Source organism: Elgaria multicarinata, chromosome 2 (assembly GCF_023053635.1).
Source record: "Elgaria multicarinata webbii isolate HBS135686 ecotype San Diego chromosome 2, rElgMul1.1.pri, whole genome shotgun sequence".
Taxonomy (NCBI): domain Eukaryota; kingdom Metazoa; phylum Chordata; class Lepidosauria; order Squamata; family Anguidae; genus Elgaria; species Elgaria multicarinata.
Genome location: NC_086172.1, coordinates 78,535,184 through 78,559,434, shown reverse-complemented (window position 1 = coordinate 78,559,434; position 24,251 = coordinate 78,535,184). Strand labels below are relative to the sequence as shown.

Below are 24,251 nucleotides of genomic sequence, written 5' to 3'. Positions count from 1 at the left end.
ATTTTTAAAATGAATTGGTCCCACAATGTTGATGATATTCAATTAACAATGCAGCAGTATATGTGTGGCACAGCTCTCTGCATATAAAACTTGCCCATGTACTGTTTTCTAGGTGCCTACACAGGATGCTGAGACAGAGTATGCATGCATTTGTGTACACTGGCACAGGACAGATGATGAAAAAACATGGTGACTATGTGTACAGGGTATGCCCTTTCCCCCCATATTTCACTTCTGTTCCTTTTGGACTTTTATTTATTACACCACTGTGTGCTATGGTGGTACAGGTGGATAGTCATGAGTAGGGATGTGCTCCGCTCCGATTAGGAGCGTAGAAGCAGTAGCGGATTGGCCTGCTCCGCCTTACCCAGAGGCGGAGTAGGAGCGGACCGCGGACCCCCTAGAAGCAAGGCGAAGAGAAGCGACCATTTTTCGGAGCTCCGAGTTCAGTCGGAGCGCTCCGGTCGCCATCTTGAAAACATTTCGCCATAGGATTGCATTGCGGCAAATAATCGCGCATAACTACGTTGTTTTTGAAGCTATCGTTCTGGAAATTCTTGTGCACAGAGAGTCGTGGATGGGGGTCATTTTGAGACCACTCTCACCTCTCTGCGTGCTGTGGTTCACGTGCAATATTTTTTTAAAAATCGGGTCAACCGCGGGGCTCAAACTGCGTTTCGGCTTTTCGCCCATAGGATTGCATTGAGGGAAAGAATCGGGGATAACTGGGGGGGGGTTTAAGCTATCGTTCTGAAAATTCTTGTGCACAGAGAGTCGTGGATGGGGGTCATTTTGAGACCACTCTCAACTTTCTGCGTGCTGTGGTTCACGTGCAATATTTTTTTAAAAATCGGGTCAACCGCAGGGCTCAAACGGCGTTTCGGCTTTTCGCCCATAGGATTGCATTGAGGGAAAGAATCGGGGATAACTGGGGGGGGGTTTAAGCTATCGTTCTGAAAATTCTTGTGCACAGAGAGTCGTGGATGGGGGTCATTTTGAGACCACTCTCAACTTTCTGCGTGCTGTGGTTCACGTGCAATATTTTTTTAAAAATCGGGGTTTGGGTTTTTTTTTTTTATTATTATTATTATTTTGGAAGCGATGACAGGCACATTCAACTCCCAATCCTGATGAGAATTCATCTCCTCAGAAAGCATCCTCCTCCAATCCCAGCGTTGGAGGGGGGACTAAGGCAGACCCACCCTGAGAACTTTCTGTTTTGTGTCTCTTTGTGGGTTGGCGTTCGTGGAGGGAACACTTACTTAGCTAGTGCTCCTGCTTTGGAGATAGATTAATTTAATATAGGTTTAGTTTGGCGCGTGTGTGTGTTTGTTTGCTTCTTTCTGACTTGTAGCTTAGTTTGCCCTGTGTTTTCCCCTTACTTTGATTTAATATAAACTTTATTTTTGAATTTTGGAGTGTGTGGTTGGGTTGGTTGCCCCCCCCTTCCCTGTATTAAAGCCTGACTGTTCTGCTTTTGTGAAAGCTTTCTTTTGAAAGCATACACACACTTTTTGTCCCATTTCCCTACATTTATATTCTTAAACATATTTTATTATATTCTTTCACATAGTCCATTAGTATATATTCTCATACATATTATATTAGTATTCATATTTTGTTCTTCTTATAGTAGTGGTTGGTTCTTTTTCCCCCTCCCCTCTCTTAAATCCTGATTGTGTTTCCTTCTATCTTCTATATACCAAATATACCAAAAAAATTGGATTCTCTTTTTCTTCTCTGTGTAACTTCGACGGAGTGGGCTGCTTTTGTCAAGTTCAACAGGCAGCCACAGATTGAGCATTTTGGGGAAAGCATACGCACACCATTTCCCTATTCTTAAACATATTATTATTATATTCTTTGACATAGTCTTAGTAGTCTATTAGTATACATTCTCATACATATTAGTAGTAGTATTCATATTTTGTTCTTCTTATAGTAGTGGTTGTCCCATTTCTTGTCCCATTTCCCTACATTTATTAGTAATATTCTAAAACATATTATTATATTCTTGTAGATATTCTTAGTAGTATATTCTCATACATATTAGTAGTAGTATATTTTATTGTTCTTGTCCCATTTCCCTACATTTAAACATATTATATTCTTCTTATACATATTCTTAGTAGTACCTTATACATAGTATTAGTAGTATTAATATTTTGTTAGTCATCATGAAAAGAGAAAGCAGGCGTGCTGAAAGCAGCAAGGCTCAGTCTGCCAGCAGGGCTTCCTCTCCTCCTGTGAAACTCAAACGGGCAACTCCTTGGCTGACTGCTCCAAAACAGAAGCAGGACAAGCAGCAGGCAGAGCCACTCTCTTCTGCAACTTGTGCCCGGCGTTCTCTTTTTGAGGGTGGGAATGGGAAAAGTGCCCGTTTGCAAGAGGCACGTGGCAGCAGTGCCATTAGAGGAGGAGGAGTATCCCCAACTCCTTCATTCTCCTTTCAGCCCACGAGCCCGCTGATGGACCTAGACGAGGTCCTCAGCACAGTGGAGGGGGGGGAGGAGGAGGAGGCGGTGGGCCTCCAGGATGTGGGGGCTGAGGAGGAGCAGCAGCAGGCCGAGGCTCTCTCCCCAGTCTCATCCCACACCCCTGTTTCTGTGGCAACACCAGAGAGCTCAGGCGGGCAATTGGTGGTGTCACCACAGAAACGAAAGACAAGCATCGTGTGGGACCACTTTGAGTTGGGAGCGGATCCCCGCTTTGCTGTCTGTCGCCACTGCAAACTCAGCCTAAGCAGGGGTTCATCGACAGGGCATTATGGAACCAGCAGCATGAAGATGCATCTTCATAGGCAGCACCAGGCGATCTTGCTGGGGAAAGAGGCGGGCAAGGCGACTGGTTCCAGGGGAAAGCCGAAGGCTGCTGCTGGCACTGCCACTCTAAGCTCTCCATCTCCCATCCCCACAAGGGTTAGGCAGGCAACCCTGCAGGACATGGGGTGGGGGAAGTATTGACCCACAAGATGGCGTTTTCCAATGCCCACCCAGGGTGCTACTGTGTTGGGGCATCTGCCGGGACTGACTCCTCCCCAATACTAGATCTATGACATGTCACTCTGCCTGCCCCTCTGCTAGCCTGTCCTCCTCGGTGACCGACTCGCTGGGATGGTTTGCGTTTGCAATGCGTGACTAACTGCAATGCTGGCTTAGAAACCAGCCATCACTTCCTTGTGCCCCCAGAAATGCCCGCAGCCTGCCTGCCTGCCTGCCCGCCTCCCCCGGGGTGCTGCTGTGGTGGGGCATCTGCCAGGACTGACTCCTCGCCTACTCTGCCTGCCTCTCTGCCCGCCTGGTGCCTGGTTTGCTCCCAATCGTCCTCCTCTGTGCCCCTCAAGGCGTAACTGCTGGCTTAGAAAGAAACAACCAGCCATCTTTGCCTCACTTTGCGCCCACTTATGGGTTGGTTTGCTATGCGTTAGTGCTCAAGCCATCCTTGCGGCACTACAATGCATGCTGCCTGCCTGCTTTCCATTGATGGTGCTATATAAATAAATAATAATAATAATAATAATTCTCCCCTTCCCGCCTTGCAGCGATGGTGTATGTGTCTTGCTTTGACTAAGGGGAGAAGTCCTTCCTGCGCTCACTTAGACTTTATCAAATTCAATAATCCCTTTTTCAAATGTGCCAGAAGATTTAGGGTTATCTCGTGGCATGTTGGGATTGCCTTGGAACTGGCCCCATTGAGCTGTCTGCAATTGCAACTTTAAATCCCTGACATACTGGAGTGTTCAAATTTCAAAAGTTCCCCTAACATCAGGGGATGATGGGATTGCCTTGAAACTTGGTGTCCATGGGGACACATGGGTAAGCTGTCATGGGACCAAAGGATAGGTTTCTAACGTGCAAATTGACGTAGTTGTAGAATGGGACTTGATTTGGGGTGAGTTAAAAAGTTTAAGCCGCGCCAAAAATCAGGGGATGATGGGATTTGCTTGCAACTTGGCGTGCATGTGGACACATGGATAAGCTCTCCTGGTGCCGAGTTTGAGGTTTCTAACATGCAAATTGACGGAGCTATCCCAAGGGGTGTGAATGGGGTGCCCGATTTTCATAAATTCCCCAAAAATCAGGGGATGATGGGATTGCCTTGAAACTTGGCGTGCATGTGGACACGTGGATAAGCTATCATGGTGCTGAGTTTGAGGTTTCTAACGTGCAAATTGACGTAGTTGTAGAATGGGACAATTTGGGGTGAGTTAAGCCATGCCAAAAATCAGGGGATGATGGGATTTGCTTGCAACTTGGCGTGCATGTGGACACATGGATAAGCTCTCCTGGTGCCGAGTTTGAGGTTTCTAACATGCAAATTGACGGAGCTATCCCAAGGGGTGTGAATGGGGTGCCCGATTTTCATAAATTCCCCAAAAATCAGGGGATGATGGGATTGCCTTGAAACTTGGCGTGCATGTGGACACGTGGATAAGCTATCATGGTGCTGAGTTTGAGGTTTCTAACGTGCAAATTGACGGAGCTATCTAAAGGGGTGTGAATTAGGGTTATGGGAGGTGCGTTAGAGGGTAGAGCCGCGCCAAAAATCAGGGGATGATGGGATTTGCTTGCAACTTGGCGTGCATGTGGACACATGGATAAGCTGCCCTGGTGCCGAGTTTGAGGTTTGTAACATGCAAATTGACGGAGCTATCCCAAGGGGTGTGAATGGGGTGCCCGATTTTCAAAAATTCGCCAAAAATCAGGGGATGATGGGATTGCCTTGAAACTTGGCGTGTGTGTGTATACGCCCATGAGGTGTCATGGTGCCAAACGTGAGGTTTCTAACTTCAACGGAAAAAAAGTTGTTTACTTTTTTAGCTTTCAATGCAAGCCTATGGGGGGGCAAAAACGGAGCTCCGGATCCGATCCGGAGCTCCGGGCGGAGCGGAGCGGAAGTGGGCGGAGCGGGGGCGGGGCGGAGCGACCCGCTCCGAAAAATGGCGGATCTGCAAGTGAAGCGGAGCGGGGGGTCCGTGCACACCCCTAGTCATGAGTATATGTAAGACATGGACAGAAAGTATCTGAGAGGCATGTTTGACATTGGGTACATACGTGATTCCTCTGTCTTTCTTGCTATGGATGTTTTGTGCACTGTTTGAAGAGGGGACATGTAAGTTTTTGGTGCTATTTTGCACATTATGCAGAGCCTCCGGAGATCTGTCACACCTGTAACACAAGTGTTGAACTTAGCCCATGTGTGTATTTCCTTGTTTTTTAATCATTTACTTTTCAGTTCCTCATCACAGGGTGGGTGGATGCTTCAGTGGGTGTGTTACTGTTTACACTCTCCACCCTGTGCCAGCTAATCTTTTCACATTCCTGTTGCACCCACCCTTCCACAGTTGGCCACTCTGTTCTATGGACACTCTACTGTGAAGCTTGAATATTCCATCTATAGCAAAGAAAAGAGCGAGGACTGGGATCTCACAGTTGGAAAAAACCCAGTATACAGCCCCCAAGGAGAAGAGATTATCGACTTGTCTATTTCCTTGGAACGTTCCAAAAGTCATCTGTTGTGGGGACCTGGGAGCTTCCAGAGATGCAAGGAGCTGCAGAAGCTCCAGACCAGTTAGGGCCCAAAAGGGAGACTGAAAGAATCACTGAGATCAAAATTGTTATAGTTGGAGATGGAGGCTGTGGAAAGACATCACTGCTCATGGTCTTTGCAAAAGGAGAATTCCCTAAGGTAAGCCCCTTCTATTCTCAGGATCATCTCCCTATACTCAAAACTATTTTATTTATTCTTTATTATAGTGCTTTTATCCCACCCTTTAGCCAAAAAGGCTCTCAAGGCAGCTTACAAAAATATTTCTTAAGACAGTCCCTGCCCACAGGCTTACAATCTAAAAAACATGACACAAAAGGAAAGGGGATTGGGAGGGAGGGGGGAACTCTTGCCATGTTGTTTCTGATTCAAGACAAAAAGTCCATCCATGTTCCCTTCAGAGTTGATCCTTGTAACCCCTGAGGTTATTTTCCTTGAAATGAACCTGTATCATGTTAATTTCTAGTTATACCCATAAGCAAACCTGCCCTCTTTATTTTCCTTAGAACAATAGCCAAGGTGTTTCTTGCTACTGGCTCTTTCTGGATTTTTTTCTCTCTGAGTAACTAGTTCAGTAGGAAAAACTGACCAGGAGTACTGCTAGTATTATAAAACATAGCTTTACTAAAATTATGTACTTAGTTGCCAATGCTGTGCTATACAAAACACATCAAGGCTTGAAAAGATCAGGAAATGCTTTATTGAAGACTTTTTTTTCCAAATGGCATCATTATTCCAGAGAAAGAAAATTTCCCCCAAAAAAATGATCGTGTCTTGAGTGACATGGATAGACTTGACGTGTTTGAATCGAATACATAATATAAATTTATCAATCCAAAATCAAAGTTAGCCTTTGTATTTGTTAATTCAGTTTCCTTTACCTCCAACAACAACAAAGAAACTTGAAACAGCTGATAACAAATGTATTATAGAATAAGATGTCATGAATTAGAATTCACTTTTATCAGATGCACAAAGTGTTATCCTGTGTTAACAGGCACACGTATATATGGTGGCCGGGCTAGCCTAAGACATTTCGCTGGCTGAAGCAATGGACAAGATGGCTCCTCCGCCCATTCCAATCAGACTGGCAGTTCAATCTTACTTCAAGGCTGGTTGCTGCTGCTGCTCCCCTCCCCAGCCCCTGCAGCCTGCCTAAGGCAGCTGCCTCACTCTGACTTGTGGTAGGGCTGTCCCTCTGTGATGGTGGGGGATTGTAAGCAGTGAAGCTAGATGGAAATGAAATGTGCACAATGATGGTGTTAAAGCTTAAAGGTACGATCCTATCAGATTGACTTCCGCTAGAGGGAAATCTCAGAGACCGAAGTCCTCCGAGTATCCAATGCCCTGCCAGTAGAGTGGGAGGAGTGAGGGAGGCTTTTTGACCTCTCCATCTGCCTGTATTTTCTGTCAGATGGGCCTCTGAGTCTGTCAAGCTGATGCACCCCTCCTTGCCCACTTGCCCACCTCCAATGTGCCCATTACCTCCTCTCCTAAGATTGCAATACCCACTTCGGGAGAGGAGGCCACCTTGGAGCTTTCAACGGCGGGGGGGGGGGGGGGGCGTTGAGTATCCCTGCTCAAATTTCCCCATCCCCAGGATGTAGTACTGTCTGCACCCTTGGGGAGAATCTCTACCTTGCTATTGCCCCTCAAACCCTGTGCAAGAGTCAAAGGAACGCTCTCTAAATGTATATAAAATTGTTACACTGATAGTTTATTTATCTATTTATTGCATTTTTATACTGCCCATCAGCCGAAGCTCTCTGGTCAGTGCACAATTAAAAACCATAAAATATAACAGGTATAAATTTAAAACATAAAAAGGCAATATAAAACCAGGTATGTCTTCAGGAGGCGTTTAAGAGATATTACGTTTTCCATCTCCCAAACAGCACAAGGGAGGAGGTATTTATTTATTTATTAGTTCATAAAGTAGTGTTGATGATAGCAGTCATCTTGGTATTGGCTTATTAACACCTGCAGTGGAATTTAAAATCAAAAAGTTATCTTGGTTTAGATTACAGGTGATAGAATTTATCTTCCTGATGTGTTGTAATTCAGAAGTTTCATGTTAGAGTCTGTTTTGAAGCTCATTTAAGAATGGCCACTTTAAGGTTAATAACAGTTACTTGGCTCATACATAACGACTACTCATGGGTTGTTTAAAAAAATATTATCCCACTGGTTTCTATACGTACATACATACATACATACATATTATTCACCAATAGCGTCAAATAACAATACAGAAAATCATAGTTTTTGAATACAGAAAGAAGCCAAGTTTTTATAGGGTGGGTGGAAGAAGTTAGAATGACATAGTTCCTTCTCTGTTAAATAAATGCACACTTGTTCCCATGCATAAAAGAAGAACCTGCCCATCCATTAACACTTCATTTTACCCCTTAACAGGTGAAAACTAGACATGAAATGAAAACCAGTGCCAAATTTCAAGTGCTATTAATTTAGCAGATGTACATGATGTGTATTCTTACTCAAGGACAGCCTCCATGCACAGTGAGGCTATACATAGAGCAGAGCCTTATTGGAGGAAATAACTGGGAGGTATAAATTAAGGGAGGCACACTACTATCTGGAGGTAAAATGTTCAGCCCTAGAATGATGGTAGGACAGAGATGGAGACCCAGTGAACCTCTGAGTGTTGAATCACAACTCCAATCATCCTTGACCACTGGCTGGGGCTGATGGAAGTTGAAGTACAACAATGTCTGGAGGATCATTGGACGGGGTTGCACTCTCCCTAAAGGATCGGGTCCGTAGTTTGGGGGTGCTCTTCGATCCAGAACTGTCACTTGAGGCACAGGTGAACTCAGTGGCAAAGAGCACCTTTTATCAGCTTAGGCTGATATACCAACTGTGCCCTTATCTGGACAGAGATAGCCTAGCTACAGTTATCCATGCTCTGATAACCTCTCGTTTGGATTACTGCAATGCGTTATACGTGGGGCTGCCTTTGAAAACGGTCCGGAAGCTTCAGCTGGTACAAAACAGGGCAGCCCGTTTACTAACAGGGACTGGCTGGCGAGATCACATTACACCAGTCCTTTTACAACTTCATTGGCTGCCAGTCCAGGTCCGGGCCCGATTCAAAGTGCTGGTATTGACATTTAAAGCCCTAAATGGTTTGGGGCCAGGTTATTTGAAGGAACGCCTCCTCCCATATGTACCTACCCGGACCTTAAGATCATCTACTGGGGCCCTACTCCGTGAGCCCCTGCCAAAGGAAGTGAGGCAGGTGGCTACTAGGAGGAGGGCTTTCTCCGCTGTGGCACCCCGGTTGTGGAATGAGCTCCCCAGAGAGGTCTGCCTGGCGCCTACACTGTACTCCTTTCATTGCCAGCTGAAGACCTTTTTATTCACTCAGTATTTTAACACTTAATTTTAACTTAAATTTAAATTATACTGTTTTAATTCTGTATTTTAACCTTATATCAATTTTGCTGCGTGGTTTTATCCTGGTTGTGCTTTTTATACTGTATTTTGTATTTGTGTTTTTAACCTCTTGGTTGTTTTATGATGGTTTTAATTTTTGTGAACCGCCCAGAGAGCTTCGGCTATTGGGCGGTATAAAAATGTAATAAATAAATAAATAAATAAATCATGGGCTCCTAATCCCTATGGTAGATCAAATAGAACTGTATATAAATTCATTTTTCACAGACTAAGCAAAAGCATCATTTTCTCCTTCTTCTGCTTCTAGATTTATACCCCAACAGTGTTTGAGAAGTACTCTGCCCCCTTTCACATCAGTGACAAGCAAGTGCAGATCAATCTCTGGGATACCGCAGGTATGCCTATGAAATGGGGGGGGGGGAATTAGGCTGCAGGCAGGAAAATAGTCAATTAGATATTTTTTTATTGCGTCAGATTATGTTAGTGTAAGAATGGGCAAACTTTCCAGTTATACAGACAGCCCCTAGCAGACAAAGGTTAGGTATAACTCAGATATTTGCATATTCATGTCTGCCCCTGATATGAATGCTGGCTATTCAGCCAGCAAATCCCCTTGGGGAGAAGGCAGTTTGGAAACTAGGCTTGGAGATGATAAGCACAGGATGGAATGTGTTTGAAGTATTGGAGAGAATGGCTGCAATTACATAAGGAAAAATCTTCTTCAATATGTTGGCTATGCAATGATACTAAAATGTAGTTTCTCTCTTACAGTAATACATTTCCTACATATAAGGCTTCTCGCATTGTACTTTCCCCACAGATAGAAGAGGGCGATGTGTATCCTGTGTATAAAGATGGCAAGAGTGCCTATTTTCTCAAATCAACATACATGGGAATGCTGCCCTTCTATGATTGAAAATGTGGTACCATGGGATCCCTCCGTAGCCATGCACCACTGCTAAGAGGAAAAGGTGTTAGGCTGTTTAGATCCACGCCACATAGTGGACGCCGAACTCAGTAGGACTTACTTTTGAGTAGACACATATAGGTAAACCACCTCAAGCTCTCTTTAGACAAAAGGTGGGGCACAAACCTACTTAGACATAAATAAAAGGTCTAATTATGGTTATTTTGGACAGCAAAATGTGATGAGAGAGGGGGCCATTCATTAAAAACATTTGTATATTGCAAGTAATATTACAATAATGTGCTGCTTTTAATAATGTATTAGTTTTAAATGTTTTAATTAGTTATATGTATTTTATGGTGTTTGCATTTGTATTGCACCCTGCCTCGATCCAGAGGGAGAGGCGGGTAACAAATTTTTGATGATGATGATGATGATGATGATGATGATGATGATGATGATGATGATGCAGTATATGTATATGAAAGGTTGGTCTTGTGTTAAAATGTGAAACCAATACCCTACCTGGTTTGGGTCCAGGTTACCTGCGGGATCGCCTTCTCCCGTACAATCTGCCACACATACTCAGGTCCTCTGGAAAGAATTTACTCCAGACAGCCAAAACTAGGCTGACAACTGTTACCCAGAGGACCTTCTCTTCTGCTGCTCCCAGATTGTGGAATGGCCTGCCAGAAGAGATTCATCAACTTAGTAGTCTTTCCAAATTTAAGAAAGCCATAAAGATTGATCTCTTCTGGCAAGCCTACGCTGATGAATTTTAAGATGTCTGATTGTTATTATAATATTGTATCAGTTTTATGCTTTTAATCAATTGTATGCAGTTTTTGGAATTTTTGTATTTAATGTTGTTCCCTGCCTCAATCCAGAGGGAGAGGCAGGTAAGAAATAAATAAATAAATAAATAAATAAATAAATAAATAAATAAATAAATAATACAGCTTTGTCTCCTTTCCACCCAGGGCAAGATGATTATGACAGGCTCCGACCCCTCTCCTATAGTGGGGCTCATGCAATTCTCATGTGCTATGATGTCACCAACCACACCAGCTTCGAAAATGTTCTAATGAAGGTAACACTATCCATGACACTCAATAAAAATATCTGTCCCAGGTATCTATGGGAGAAGCGTGATATAAGGCAATTAAGAAACAGTCAAATTGCTGGTATAGCAAGATGGCACTAACCAACACCCACCCACACACCCCTGCCTCAGAAAGTAATACCATCTGTTTTGAAGCTGTTTAAGTAAGGATAAAGGGAAAGGCCACTAGGTGCCTTCTTCAGGGCAAGAACCAAGGAACACGTCTCCTTTATAATCTACTGGACAGGTTCAAAACTTTAAGTTGTGGTTCTCCAAAAAGATCCCTTTATTTATTTTTCTACTCATTTATCTGCCAGAATCTATCCATCATCACTGTCCTAATCGAGGGGAGGACAGAAGGTAGACCTGGATCTACTGGTAGATCTCTGATCTCAGTTGTTTAACAATAGCAGCAACAACATTACTCTTCCCTCCCCCTCCAGTTGCCCTAAATAATAAATGCTGATATGAAGGCAGGCAGGAAGGGTAACCAGAAGTGGATTTTTATGTGGAAGGACTGTGAACTGTGCTCAGTTCAATTACTCAAAAGAAATTCCTGGGCTTAGAATTCTTTAATTCCAAATCTATGTCTCTTGCACTAGGGTCCCATTGGCAGATCTTGAGGTTCTAGTAAACAAAGAAAGCAGATCCTAGAAACTTGGTCTGCCCAACCCACTCTACTTTCTCTCTCCCCACACTCCTTTTAGTGGTACCCTGAAGTAAAGCACTTTTGCAGAGGGATTCCCATCCTGCTTGTTGGCTGCAAGACAGATCTAAGGAAAGACAAGGTTCTGCTAAGGAAGCTACATCAGGACCACCTGGAGCCCATCACATACCACCAGGTAAAACAAACACAGCCCCTGGGCATATTCTTCAGATTTGCAATAGTTGGTACAGCATTTGAGGGCTTCCATGCTAGCCAAAATTAATTGCACACACACACACAACACCCTCCAGGAACAGAAATGTTACTTGGCTTCTGTCCGTGTGCTCATCCTTGCCAGAGAAAAGGTAAATAACTCTTAAGTTGATCACAGCAGTTTTGGTTGCAATGCAAGGGGATTCTTTCCTAAAAGAGATGGGGTGAGACAGGTCACCCCAGACATCAGATTTTGTGGTGTGATCAAAGATCAGAAAATTGTCAGGTATTTTGTGTATTTAAATTATCATATCTTACGTTGCTATATTTTCCCTATATGGGACTCATAATTTGGATTTCTGTTTCAGGAACCAACATGTTTTAGATCATCTCTCCTATTAAGTGGCTAGATGCCCATTCTCTCAATTCAGGAAGTGACCAAGTGTATGCTGTTCTCTTCTTCTCCCTTCTCCTTCCTCTACCCAAACCACTTACAGGGAGAGGCTTTGGCTCAGAATCTCCATGCAGTTGCCTACCTTGAGTGCTCAGCCCGCTTACATGAGAATATTGCAGACATCTTTGCAGAAGCCTCCAGAGCAGCCTTGAGCATCATGAAGAAACAACGTAGGCATAAACGCAAGAGGACTTGCCTGCTTTCCTGATTATCCACATTTTCTGAATGGGTCTGGAGAATTTCCCATAGCTTTTAGCTAATCTCAACTCCACTCAGTAGGTTGAAATCTCTTTAAAGGTGTTGTATAGAGAAGTGAAGACAATGGGACACTTCCCTAGCTGGAGTAGATCAACATGCAAGCAGATGGGTAGCACCAGATTGTAGCAGCTGAAAATCTGACCTCCTGGATTCAATGGCTCAATATCTGCTTATAGCAGTCAAGTTTCAGTTCATTTCCATAGGCTTCAGTGGAGAAGACCTGTAAAGGATCTGGTCTTTTAGATCAAATGGAATGTCACTGGAATCAAGCACAGACCTAGTTAAAAATTCCATTCTAGATACATCAGGCTTAAACCATGTATAAACCACCAAGCCAAATGCAGCTTCCCAGCATTTCAATATCCCTCCTGTTTTTGCTGTCTGCCTAAGAGTTTTTCTACATTGTGCGCTTGTGATTCTTCACTCACAGTAGTTTGTGGGTCCTTTACATGATGTCGTCATCTTCAGGGTCTCTCCCATGCTTTACAACCATTGTCACTTTTCCCCCTAATAAGTAAAATCTGGTATTATTTAGAAATGACAGAATAAGAATCACATGTAATTGCGCAATTCCACTACACCTCAGTGCCATCTAGCGGTTGTATAATGAAACAGAGAAAAAACCCAGAAAAAAGCACGTGTAAAGGAGCTGATCTTAATCCCATAAAGAATATGGAAGCAGAAACCTTGGTAAAGGTGCAGGGAAAAAAGCTTAATGTAGAAATGCCTGCAAAAAGAAGAATTATCAAAGAACTGGGATGCCACAGTACATGCCTCATGGGCTGCACTCACCGATCACAAATGGTTCAGTGCAAGATTGCACCAACTCATAAAATGAGAACTCCATTCCAGTAAAAAAAATAAGTCTCCATATAGAGTCCTAAATGCTTGCCAGTGTATCAGACTGCCAATTTACGCTCAACTTTAGATGAGCTTTAGATGGCCATGTGTATTACTTCATTTGTGAAATACACCACTAACAGTTTTCTTCATCCCCAACCAACCACCATTCCATTCTTTACAACTACTTCTACATTCCTCATATATTAGAGCAATAAAAATAAGAGACGGCCAACTATGAGAAGAAAAGAAAAGAAAGACTCTGGGCCTGTGCAGTTTTACATTTTAAACTATCATGACTACAGAATAAAATGGAACATCACACATGTTCGGGATGCCTGCCAGCCATGCCCCTTTCCAGAATGCTCCATTCCATTACTCCCACCCTGCCATTGAAAAAAAGAAAAGAAAGAAATCCCCAATGGACACTGAACATTTTGTGGCCACTGAGCATTCTCAGTCTCCTTAGGGTTCCCCCCTCCCTATTTAGGGGGATACTTTTGCAAAGATGAGGGTTTTCCCAAGCCTAGGCAGGATCTACACTACTGCTTTAAAATGGTTTATAACAGTAGTGATGACTGTTGAGGCCCAGGGCACACTCCATGAAGAGTTTTCAAAATGTTTTCAAAGTGTCATATCCTGCTTGGTGCAGATCTGACCCTAGTGACACTTCCTTCTTGTGCAGAGGTGGTGCCGTTTTGGCTACATATGTATTAGCACTCAGAGAATGAGTCTGCTATTGGTATATAGGATTAGTGTCTTTAAGCACATTTAAGACACCCCTTGTTTACTGCTAAGTACACACACAATGTGGAATTAGGAAAAGAAAGCCTCCAAGTCAGACAGCACTATCAGGCAGGCAATTTTAAGGTGGGCTCCTCCCACTTGACTTTTAATTAAGCACTGTAAATATGCTGTGCTTGACTGGAAGAACACTAAAATGCTACCAGGTTTCAAATCTTACAGAGGTTTTCTTTAGGCATAGGGGTTGGGGTTGGACACACACAGAGAGAGAGCTCCATCATACCAGCAATTTATTGCACTCTTGCCATGCTTGGTATGCGTTTTTCCAGTGCAGTACTCACATGATGTTGTCCCTGTCCTACAACCATCCCATTTTTTGTTGGGGGTGTGTGTGTTGAAGGGCAGTCTCACTGACAAAAGAGGAGGACGGGTGGTTCTCTGCTCAACTGCTCAACAGTGGAGGGGGAGGGGCACCCAAATGCCCCACGGAGAAGGCGAGCGAGCCAACCGCCACCCATGCCCAGACTCGGCCTCATTCAACTCTATGGTTCTTACTCCTGAGTAGGCATGTCTAGGTTTCCTGACCAGAACAATGTCGGCTTCCCATTGCCATGACAGCATTGACCACAAACTTCTTCAAAAACGTTCTCTTCACTTATATTGTTTAATATGATCTTAGGAGAAAGCATAGTGTGTTGTTCTATTGTACTTGCGCAGTTTCAGGCTGCCATCCTATTGTATTTGCACAGAAATAAAAATATATTAAAGAAAATAAAAAAATAAACTGCAGGGGAAGGAGAACGTAAGGGGCAGAGGGGGAGTTTTCGCTGGCCCAGCAGCGATACAGGTGAAAAGATACGTGAGCTGAAATAGCACAAACGTGAGCTGAAATAGCACAACAATGCACAGACGTGAAAGTGCCCAGTGCGATACTCGCTAAGAAAACAGACTCAAAGGGGGGGGGGGAGTAGGTGTGATGGAGCTCAAAGATGGAGCCAATTCTTACATAGCCTGGTAACTTGTTTAGTGCTTCAGTGAGAGAGAACAAAAGAGTGTCTCTCTTGATCCATCTAACGTTGATTTCACTCTGCCCACATCTATGACTGGGGATTCCAAAGTCAAGCAATGGCAAAGGAAAGTAGGATCTGAAAAGAAAAACAAACACAGAAAAAGAACTTGAAGGGTACTTTTAAAATGAACACGTTTTTAGATAAGAAAGCTTTCTAATAATAAAAAAATAGTTAAGCAACTCTATCTCCAGTTTTTTTGAGGTTCCCCTAAACCCAAATTGTAAAAAGAAAAGGTGAGAGCTTTATGCTAATTAATCCAGTTATTGTTTTGCAAAATACTGCAGGGAGAGGCAAATGAAGCAGACAGTATTGTGATGCTGAGAGACTTCGCAGGCTACTTACATCTTGATGTAAGGCGGATTTTAATTAAACAAACTTCTCAATTTAACAACGAGTATAATTTTAAAAGTGATTTAAAGTAACGTGGGAAATTATGCAAGCATCCCCACTGGAATGTGTTTTGGTTTAAATTTCTGGTTTAAGGTCAACTAAGACAAAGCTAGATTTCACCAAACGGGGATCTCTGCTTTCTAAACAAGTATGATGGGGTTTAATTGATTACATCCTAATCACATTTCTTGGTTTCAGTAGAAAGAGATTTCTGATTAACGTGGTAGGGATGGCAGCATTAATTCTGCGTGACCAGTGTGTTGATCCGTTCCCCCAAATTCGCAAGTACGATTCATTCACTGCAATGGAATTTAATCCCACGCAATGTGTTCAGAATTGGGGTACTAATCAGGAAATCGTAAGTGTCCGGATTTAACTAGGATGTAAACTGCAAGAGTCTAAAGGGAACTAAAAAAAAAGGTAATAAAAATTGGCAGTACGATTCTACTATCGTTTACTCGAGAGTAAATTCCATTGGGACTTCCGATTATACGAGCAAAGGATTGGCCTCTTCGACACAAATAGATAAGCTGTCATACTTTACTGTTGCACCAAACTCTGTGAACGTATAATTTCTTTCAAAACCTCGACACGCACCGTATCTTTTTTAAATCTTGTGAAGTTAATCTCATCAAACCAACGAAAGCCTGATTTTAAACCAGATAGAAGCGCCCCTCAGCTGGGTTTTATCAAACTTCCCAAAAAGATTAGGTTAACGTCGCGCCTTTGAGAAACTTATTTAAACATTAACCGACGCTAAAGTAATTATATACTGACAATAGCTAGCAGCCAGAATCTAATTAAATTCGTAATGTAAGTGTCAGTCTTGTACGACTCTTTGGTTTTATTTGGGGCTTTCCGTGTGGTTTCTGGAAAAGAAGAGTGTCCGTTTTCTGTATCATTTATCATTTTATTGCTTAAAAATCGCGGCCGCCCGACACGGAAATAGAATAGTAGGGTACTCGTTTATGGACACACCTGTGTGTATGTAAGCCCCCCTAAATTCAATAAATTGGTGGTTAGTCCGATTAAGTCTCAAGCTTCAGTAATATGTATCTTAGCTATACCGTCGAGACAAATCTCCAAGCTAGAAGATTTTTGTCGCTCCTTCCGTTTTCCAAACGTGTGGCATAAAAGGGATATTGGCCTTTGGCAATTGTGTGCGTTGGGGGTGGGGGTGATTCTTTTCCGGGGGGGGGGAATACCAAAAACAATATTATTGCATCGGAAAGCCTATTTGCTCTCTCTCCAGCTGAGACAGACAATGCCTTGCGAAGCTCCTGCCCGTCTCCTCACCTACTAGAGGTCAGGAGAGAAGTATGCTGGAGCATTCTGAGCAGGATTCGGTCCGAAACTCACATGTTGTTAACTGGGCCTAAAAATGGGACCATTGCCCCAGAATCTTCCTTCACTTAAGCGCCTGCACAAAAGTAAACCCTCTCTAGATAGATAGATAGTTTTTTAAAAGACGGTGGGAGTATTAGCCTGGCCATCCAAACGCCTAAAAATACGATCCTCAAATGTCTTACTCCGGATTAGTTCCATTGAGATCAATCGCTCTGATTTCGTCTAAACACCTGAACGACCGTTGCCTGATGCTCTGATTGTCGAGCAGCCTGCTGCTACTACTGCGCACGCGTCAGAAATATTCTCATAGGCAAAGCAATAGAAAACTACAGTTTTATGTAAGGCTGTGCTTCAAGCCAGAAGGACGACAAAAATAAATAAATACAATGAACGCGCATGCGTTTCAATTGCTTAACTCGAGAGGCCAAAAAAAGTAGCCTCAGCTTGTGCGCGTGCGCAGCTAAGGAGGGTCCGCTTCAGGGTGGGGAAAACTACGCTTGCGCATAGGAGTGCCTTGCGTGTTGGGAGGGGGGTCAGTAAGAGAAGGCTACGCCGCGCAGGCGCAGTATGGCGGCCGAGTATGTGTATGTGAGAGTCTGACGGGTTCAAAATGGCGGCGGCTGCTTCTATGTGAGGGGAAGAATCTGGGGGCGGCGGGGAGGGAACGAATGGTAGCGACGGGCGGACGGTGGCGGGTTGAGGGGCCGGGTGGCGCGATACTGGGTGGTCTTTTAGGCCCCAAGAGCCGACGCGACGGCGCGTGCTGGCCCAGTGCAGTGAGAGGCTCCGGTCGTGTCCCGGGGGGTGTTAGGGCTAGAGGCGTCAGGGTTCAGGCTGGGGTGCGAGTTCGGGTTAAGCATGAGGAGTGTAATGGGACCGGCGTTCGTGAGCCTGGGTAGAGGGGGTGAACGAGGTTGGGCTAGGCTGAGGCATTTGAGGTAAGCCAAGTGCACCGAGGTGAGAGTCTGAGGGGTGTGTGAGGGTATGTGTATACTAGAAAGGCAAGTTGTGGGACTGGGAGGGCTGGATGTGTAGGCGAGACTGGTCTGGAATAGGGGGTTTCCAGAGGTTACTGAGCTAGAACGGTAACCGAGATCTTATTTATTTAATAATTGGATGGAAGTGGGAAATAGTTTATTTAGGGGCAGGGAGTTGGAGGGAGTTGCTTTCCTCTTTGAGTTACTGCTCTGGGTTTATGAAGGGTAGGATGAAAAGAGACTGAAGTTCTCAGGGTGCCCTCTCTGTCTGTCCATCCCCTCATGTCGGGCCTCACTGAAAGGATCTAGAACGTTGAAGGCTCTCCAGGACTCACCTGATGACACCCCTATTCCCCCTTACGATAGGATTTGGTTCCCCCGTCTATTTTCCTTCTCTGGATATTAAGGTTCTTAAGCCCTCTGGGTCGAAGACAAACCCACTTGGGAATTAACTGATTTTCCAACTCTTTTTTTCTGCCCTAGAAAGGGGCAAAGGAGAACCAGAGACCTGGTAAGATCTGACTTTGTTTATATTCAGTAGATTTGCAAACAGTGCCATTTCTTGTTCTTCCTCTTTTCTCCAATGAAAGCCAGAGTGCCTCATTGCATTTATGTCACTGCAACCTATGTGTGATATTCTAGTGCTTAAAATCCAGATAAAGTTTCTGCTGGTTCTAACTTGTGCCTCTCTTCAGTTGGGATAGAGTTGAGCTAGCATGTGGTATGCTGAATCTCTTCATTTTGCTGACTTTGAGACTTAAAAAAAAGTGAAAAGAGCTGAACAAGTAATTGGTTTGGAATGGGAGATGGCAAGTAGAAGTCTCTGAGTTTCCCTTTCCTCACAGAATCTACACTTACTACTGTATGCTAAATAATAATAATAATAAGACAGGTACAACTTCTCTATTGATCTTAAAGCTGGATTTTAAAACAAGTTATGTGGTCCATTTGTTGTGCTTTTTGTTTCTATGTAAGGAGGTATTGTAATGACAGTTTCCTAGAGGTTGATTCCTGACCATGCTTGGAAGAAGTGTAGTAATTGCAACAACAATTATATCACCTTTTGCCAACCCTACTTAGTTTGTTCTTATCTGACAATTGAGGTTGGAACCCTCTTGAGGTCACTGCTGCCTCCACTGTGCCCATCACTATCACAGCTTACTCAATGTTAGGATGGTTTCAACTCCCTGTCCATCAGCTCAGTGACTTCTCTGGCAACATATCTTTATGCAGATTTATAGTGCTAGCCAGTTGTAATATTATCCACTCTGTCCTGTTCCATGCACTCTTTTTCTCCAGGGTCAAGTGTTGCACTCCAGAAACCCCTCCATAACTCTACAATTAAATGATTGTAGCACACTGTCCTGACTATCCTATTCTAAATCATTTACCAAAATGGCTTACAATCTTGTACCTATACCAGCCTATTAAATCTTGTGCTATTGAGCCTAAAATTGTGCTCTAATTGGTGTTAACCTCTGTCTTCTTTAAGTCAGAAAGGATCTAGGGAATAAGGCATTCCATATCTGTTAGCAGACTTCTTCTTAAAAGCTTCCAAATGAGCAATGGATTGCATAGTTTGTCTTGTCCAAATACAGACAGCCAAACTGCAATTAGAAAAATGTTGAGAAGTATTTTGTTGTAGGGCAGCAGCATAGCAAACTGTGAAATGTAAGCCTTTGTATTTGATTCATATATGGTTAATTATGCTATCATTGTTTTGAAATGCTTCCTAGGAAAATTCTTACAGGTATTTGCTGACCAAATTCAGCATGTTTGTTCTTAAATTGATTTCCCAACTCATTAAAAGACATACACTGCATAGAGTATTCTGTATCATAGCATGTACATATACATGGACACTAGACAAACTGCGGAAGTATTGCGTAATGTTCAAGTGTGTGTAACATGGTTTTGATTCCATTGCAGAATATCCAAACCACCACTTGGATGGTAAACATTTTTTTATATCAGAACTTAACCTATCTAAACTTTTTTTGGTCAATGAATAGCAATGGTACTGGCTTCAGGTCAATGGTAATGGCTTGATCAGGTCCTAAAAATGAGACTGTATCTCATGGCGTCATAGTCCTTGTTACTTTTCCATTCTTGATTCATGGCATTTCATATTGCTGTTGATAAAAGCAAGGAAATAAAGTGTTGGGGGGAGTTTCTAATGTATTCTGCTTCCTTGTTCTGGTATCTTAAGGAGGAAGAGGAGGAAGACAGCAGTTCTGATATCTCCTTCTCACTCTCATCAGAAGAGTCTGAGATGGAGCCTGAAGAAGAGCGGATCCGTTATAGCAAAAGACTGGTTAGTATGTATTCTTATCTGTCATGTTCAAATCCTTAGAAATTTGAGATCCAATCCATTTTTTCAAAACCTGTTGTAAATAAACACCCAGTGATGTTTAATAGGTTGACTTTCAAGATCTGTGATTTTGTAGCCACTTGGAGTTGGTCAGGTCATTTTAGCATAGCTTACCTAATGTTTTTCAGAGTCAAGGAATGGATAAATGCTGAACTGTTGAAATCAAATACAGACAAGGCAGTAGTGATGGTGGTTGGCAGAGCTGTAGGGGAGAGAATATCAACACAACAGGAGGTGTTCAGCCATTTCTGGGCTTTCAAGTTTGCAGGCTTTGGAATTATCATTGTGTCTGGAAACTCAGTGGTGGCATCCAGAATGATTTAATTCGCTCCGTCTGGTAACGTTGAGTCTAGATTCATGCAGTTTCCCTTGAGGACTGTTTTCAGCTACTGTAGTATGCAGCACCTTGCTTCCTGTTGGGAGTAGATTGCAAAGAGCATGGTACACGTGCTGCTCCAATATTTGCACTGGCTCTCCAGTACCTTCTGGGCATAACTTAACATACTTGATTTGATCTATAAAATCCTAAAGGGCTTGCACCTTTTCCCCACAGTCCATTATTCTTTAAAGGCCCAAACCTATGTAAGTTTAGACAGAAATAAGTCCTGCAATTCCTAGCATGCCCCCAGCTAGCCATGCATAGGATTGCACCCTTAATTGTTCAAGAGACCATTTTTGACTATACCACTGTAAATCAAAGTTATACCTGGAGGTGAGCAAAACCAAACATAGTGGCTGCCCCAGAGATATAGAATACTTTTCCCCTGGAGATTATCCAAAGTTCATGACTAGAGCATCTGAAGTACTGAAAGACATTTTGGGAGCTAGAATTAAGAAGTTATGGGGGTGACTTAAATTTTGATAAAAGTGTTTCAAACAGATATTTTATTTAGGAGGGGTTGAAAATTTTAATGCTACCTACTCTGTGTTCTAGAGATGGACAAGGCTAGAAATTAAGCTATATAAATATCAACTCTGTTACATAAGGATGCAGTTTTGCTAACGAAATATATGTGTAAAAACTTTTTAAAAGGTAAAAGGTCAGAGAAGCAACTAAGATAGAATTGCGGCTGTTGCTTGTGGTGGAATAGGCAGCTGGCAGTACTTCAGAAGCAAAGTGAAGATGAGAGAAGACATGAACTCTTGTATATTGAACAAACTGAGCATAGCTTGCTGATTATATTTTTTCTGGAAGTGGTTGTGTTTGGGGAAGTTTCAGAACTTACTGATGGATGAAATGATAGTACTTGGTTAAAATTAATTAGAGCTAAATAATATGCATTAAATTGTAAGGATACTTGTCTTTAGGACAGGATTTGTTTGCCCTTCCTTATGTCTTTATAGTGACTAGTCAAATCTTTATACGCTACTTTGAAAAAAAAAGTGGTAGCCCAGATCTGTCTGTCAGTGCTGGGATTGTTGCTCACAATTGGTGAACCTGTGTTAGAGTGGTAATTCTTAGTTCTGTATTTGTCACTAGTGTGCTTCATTACATAGTAATTTGCAGTAACAAGCAAATAGTCTTAAGGGCAAAGCTGGAACTCATATTTCAAGATCTATGTTCAACTTAAACTTTCAAATAGCTAGATAAATGTACTTAAAGTTAACATGAAAGAATAATAGGACTGGCATGTTTTAGAATATTGTAGTTTTCCATGAATAAGTAGAGTAGGGAGAACTATAATTGTCTTTTTCTGCCCTAAAAATTATGACCAGATTTTTATTGTATCTCAGAAAGATGAGTGCTATGCTAGGCATACTAGTCCTGTTTGGCTGCTACAAATTTTCAGTTTCATCAGATTTTAAAATAGCTAAGAACATTTCATTTTCCTAAAGGTGTTAAATTGCTGTGGTCTTGAAGGCAGCAGAGTTAATGGTTAAAACAAAATATTGAACTGTAATTAGTTTTTGTGGCTGAAAGTGCCTTTGCAATAATTTCCTTGTGCTGGAATTAATACTAGAAGTGCTCCAACTACTTCATTGTATGCACTTCCACCATTGTAGATAAGTGTGAAGTACTGGACTGTTAATGCTGGAGGATTTAACAATAAACCTGAGAATCTTAAGGAAACCAGCACTAGAGGTACAATGTGAAGGATTCTTACAACCTGAGAACTACTTATAGCCTCCCAAGAGAGAGGATTATGTATAGGGCCTGTTCAGACAGCACATTAAGTCGTGGTTAGGCCACTAATCCTTTTGCAGCAAATGGTTAATGGGCATGTTTAAACCGTGGCTAGGTAGCCACCATGGTTAGAAATGGTTCACACGACACACTAAGTCATGGTTCACACGACATGCTAAGCCATAATGTTTAGCTCAAAATGCTTAACTACCATGGCTTAGCATGACGTCTGAACCCGGTCACTGCCTCCTAAAAGATGGAATTGTGTATAGCCACCTTACCAAAACCTACATATTCTATTACTTACTACAAAAATATTGAGTGGCCATTCACCCCGATGCTGTGTAAGAAGGGAGAAAAGTGTAAAACAGGGAATAATTGCATTGAATGTCATTATAATGCTTAGATGAAGCAAAAGTTACAAAACTAGAATTTGACCTAATTACTTCCAAGAGAAAATCAAAGGCACTCTTAGGCTGCAATCCTATAGTCCCTGGGAAGGCATCCCAGGGAACATAGGATAATTTGGATCTCACCTTCTGAGGGTGGATCTCTCTGACCTTGGATGCCCCCTCCCAGCCCCAGTGGAAACCTCTCCAGCTCTTCTCTTTCTGACATCAGAGCTCTGATGTTGGTAGAGGCAAAACAAAAATAAGTTGATCCAAGGAGATGTCAGGGCAGCTTTAGACTGGTAGAATTGCTCTTACTCTTCACTAGCAGGACATGCTTTAAGATTTCCTTAGAAATGCATTTAAGCAAATACCTGTATATAAGTGCTTTGAATTATAATTGGGGTACTTTTCTTTCCTCTGTAAACACTTGGTATGTGGGATGAAGATAACTTGTGAGACCAAAGTTATATGTGTTCAATATTCATTTAAGAACAGCTGATCTTGTGAAAGTTGGAGGAGGAGGTTAAGGAAGGAAGCATAAATTTTGTGAAAGTGGGTTTTGGGAGTGGAGTTCATTTTAGCAGGAAAGAAGGGAAAGGAAAAATACTTGGTTGCGATCTTACTTTTGTTGAAAGGGGTGGCTGTAGAGCAGTAGTTTCTATATCAATTTCTCTGCTGAGGAACCCTATGCAGTAGCAACTGGCCTGGTTCACACAATCAAAATAAGCCACTGTGGCTTATTTACATGGCGGTGTGGGATGTAATTTCCATAATCTCCACCCAAGTGCAGCTTGTCATGTTATCCAGACCTGGGTGGCATGACTTATTGGAGGAGGAAACAACCCTCATATAGCCCTACAACAGCCTCTATATGTTGATGAAGGGTTGTTTCCCTGTCCAACAGGCCATGCTGCTGAGGTTTGGACAACATGACAAGCTGTTCTCAGGTGGCCCCGCACGTGCCATGATTTAAATAAACCACTATGGATTATTTTGACCATGCAAACTGGCCCACAGACTCCTTTGATATTTCAGACGGTTGTGATGTTTGGGGTAACTCCTTAGTTCATTTGGGATTTTGGCTTCCCGTGTTAGTCCTAGCGGTCATGCCATGCAAATTGTCCACAGGAATGAACTTGACATCACCACACTACCCCATTCCTATGCATTAGAGGAGAAGATTGGTAATGGGCAAGCTTTTATTTTGGGTAGATTTGATCACTATAATCTTTTTCAAGAATTCTTGATGAATATCTAAGGAGCTACAGGGTGTTACGGAATACAGTTTTGAAATCCACCAAAGTTAAATATTAAATATTATGGTGTTAACCAAAGGGGATAAGCTGTTAAAATACTGTAAACTCTGCATACAGGGTAGGAAGTGGGAAGTAAATCAAAATACTTTGATCCCAGCTATCAAAATATTCATTAGATTTTTAACAGAAATCAAT

The 24,251-nt window shown here is 42.6% G+C and overlaps 2 protein-coding genes across 3 annotated transcripts in view; both read left to right on the top strand.

Annotated features, from left to right (window-relative positions):
- Positions 1–5,344: 5,344 nt before the first annotated feature.
- Positions 5,345–13,030, top strand: RHOD (ras homolog family member D). Its single transcript, XM_063118688.1, has 5 exons — positions 5,345–5,688; positions 9,272–9,359; positions 10,852–10,961; positions 11,681–11,815; positions 12,330–13,030. The coding sequence occupies exons 1-5, from the start codon at positions 5,542–5,544 to the stop codon at positions 12,492–12,494; spliced, it is 645 nt and encodes a 214-aa protein (XP_062974758.1). The 5' UTR covers positions 5,345–5,541; the 3' UTR covers positions 12,495–13,030.
- Positions 13,031–17,483: 4,453 nt separating this feature from the next.
- Positions 17,484–24,251, top strand: part of KDM2A (lysine demethylase 2A) — a 59,814-nt gene continuing 53,046 nt past the window's right edge. Inside the window, exons 1-3 of one of the 2 annotated variants that reach the window (XM_063116863.1) lie at positions 17,484–17,519; positions 18,396–18,423; positions 20,122–20,226. In XM_063116863.1, coding sequence (XP_062972933.1) covers positions 17,503–17,519; positions 18,396–18,423; positions 20,122–20,226 — 150 coding nt within the window. In that variant the 5' untranslated portion in view covers positions 17,484–17,502. Of the gene's footprint in view, positions 17,566–18,395; positions 18,424–20,121; positions 20,227–24,251 lie in introns of both variants that reach the window. The other variant, XM_063116862.1, reaches the window with a different exon arrangement.

What these genes read in the sequence shown, in the direction of transcription:
- RHOD (XM_063118688.1), top strand. Translation starts at nt 5,542, where the DNA reads ATGCAAGGAGCTGCAGAAGCTCCAGACCAGTTAGGGCCCAAAAGGGAG. An exon ending in CAAAAGGAGAATTCCCTAAG is followed by an intron (nt 5,689 to 9,271) that starts GTAAGCCCCTTC and finishes TTCTGCTTCTAG; the next exon opens with ATTTATACCCCAACAGTGTT. An exon ending in TCGAAAATGTTCTAATGAAG is followed by an intron (nt 10,962 to 11,680) that starts GTAACACTATCC and finishes CACTCCTTTTAG; the next exon opens with TGGTACCCTGAAGTAAAGCA.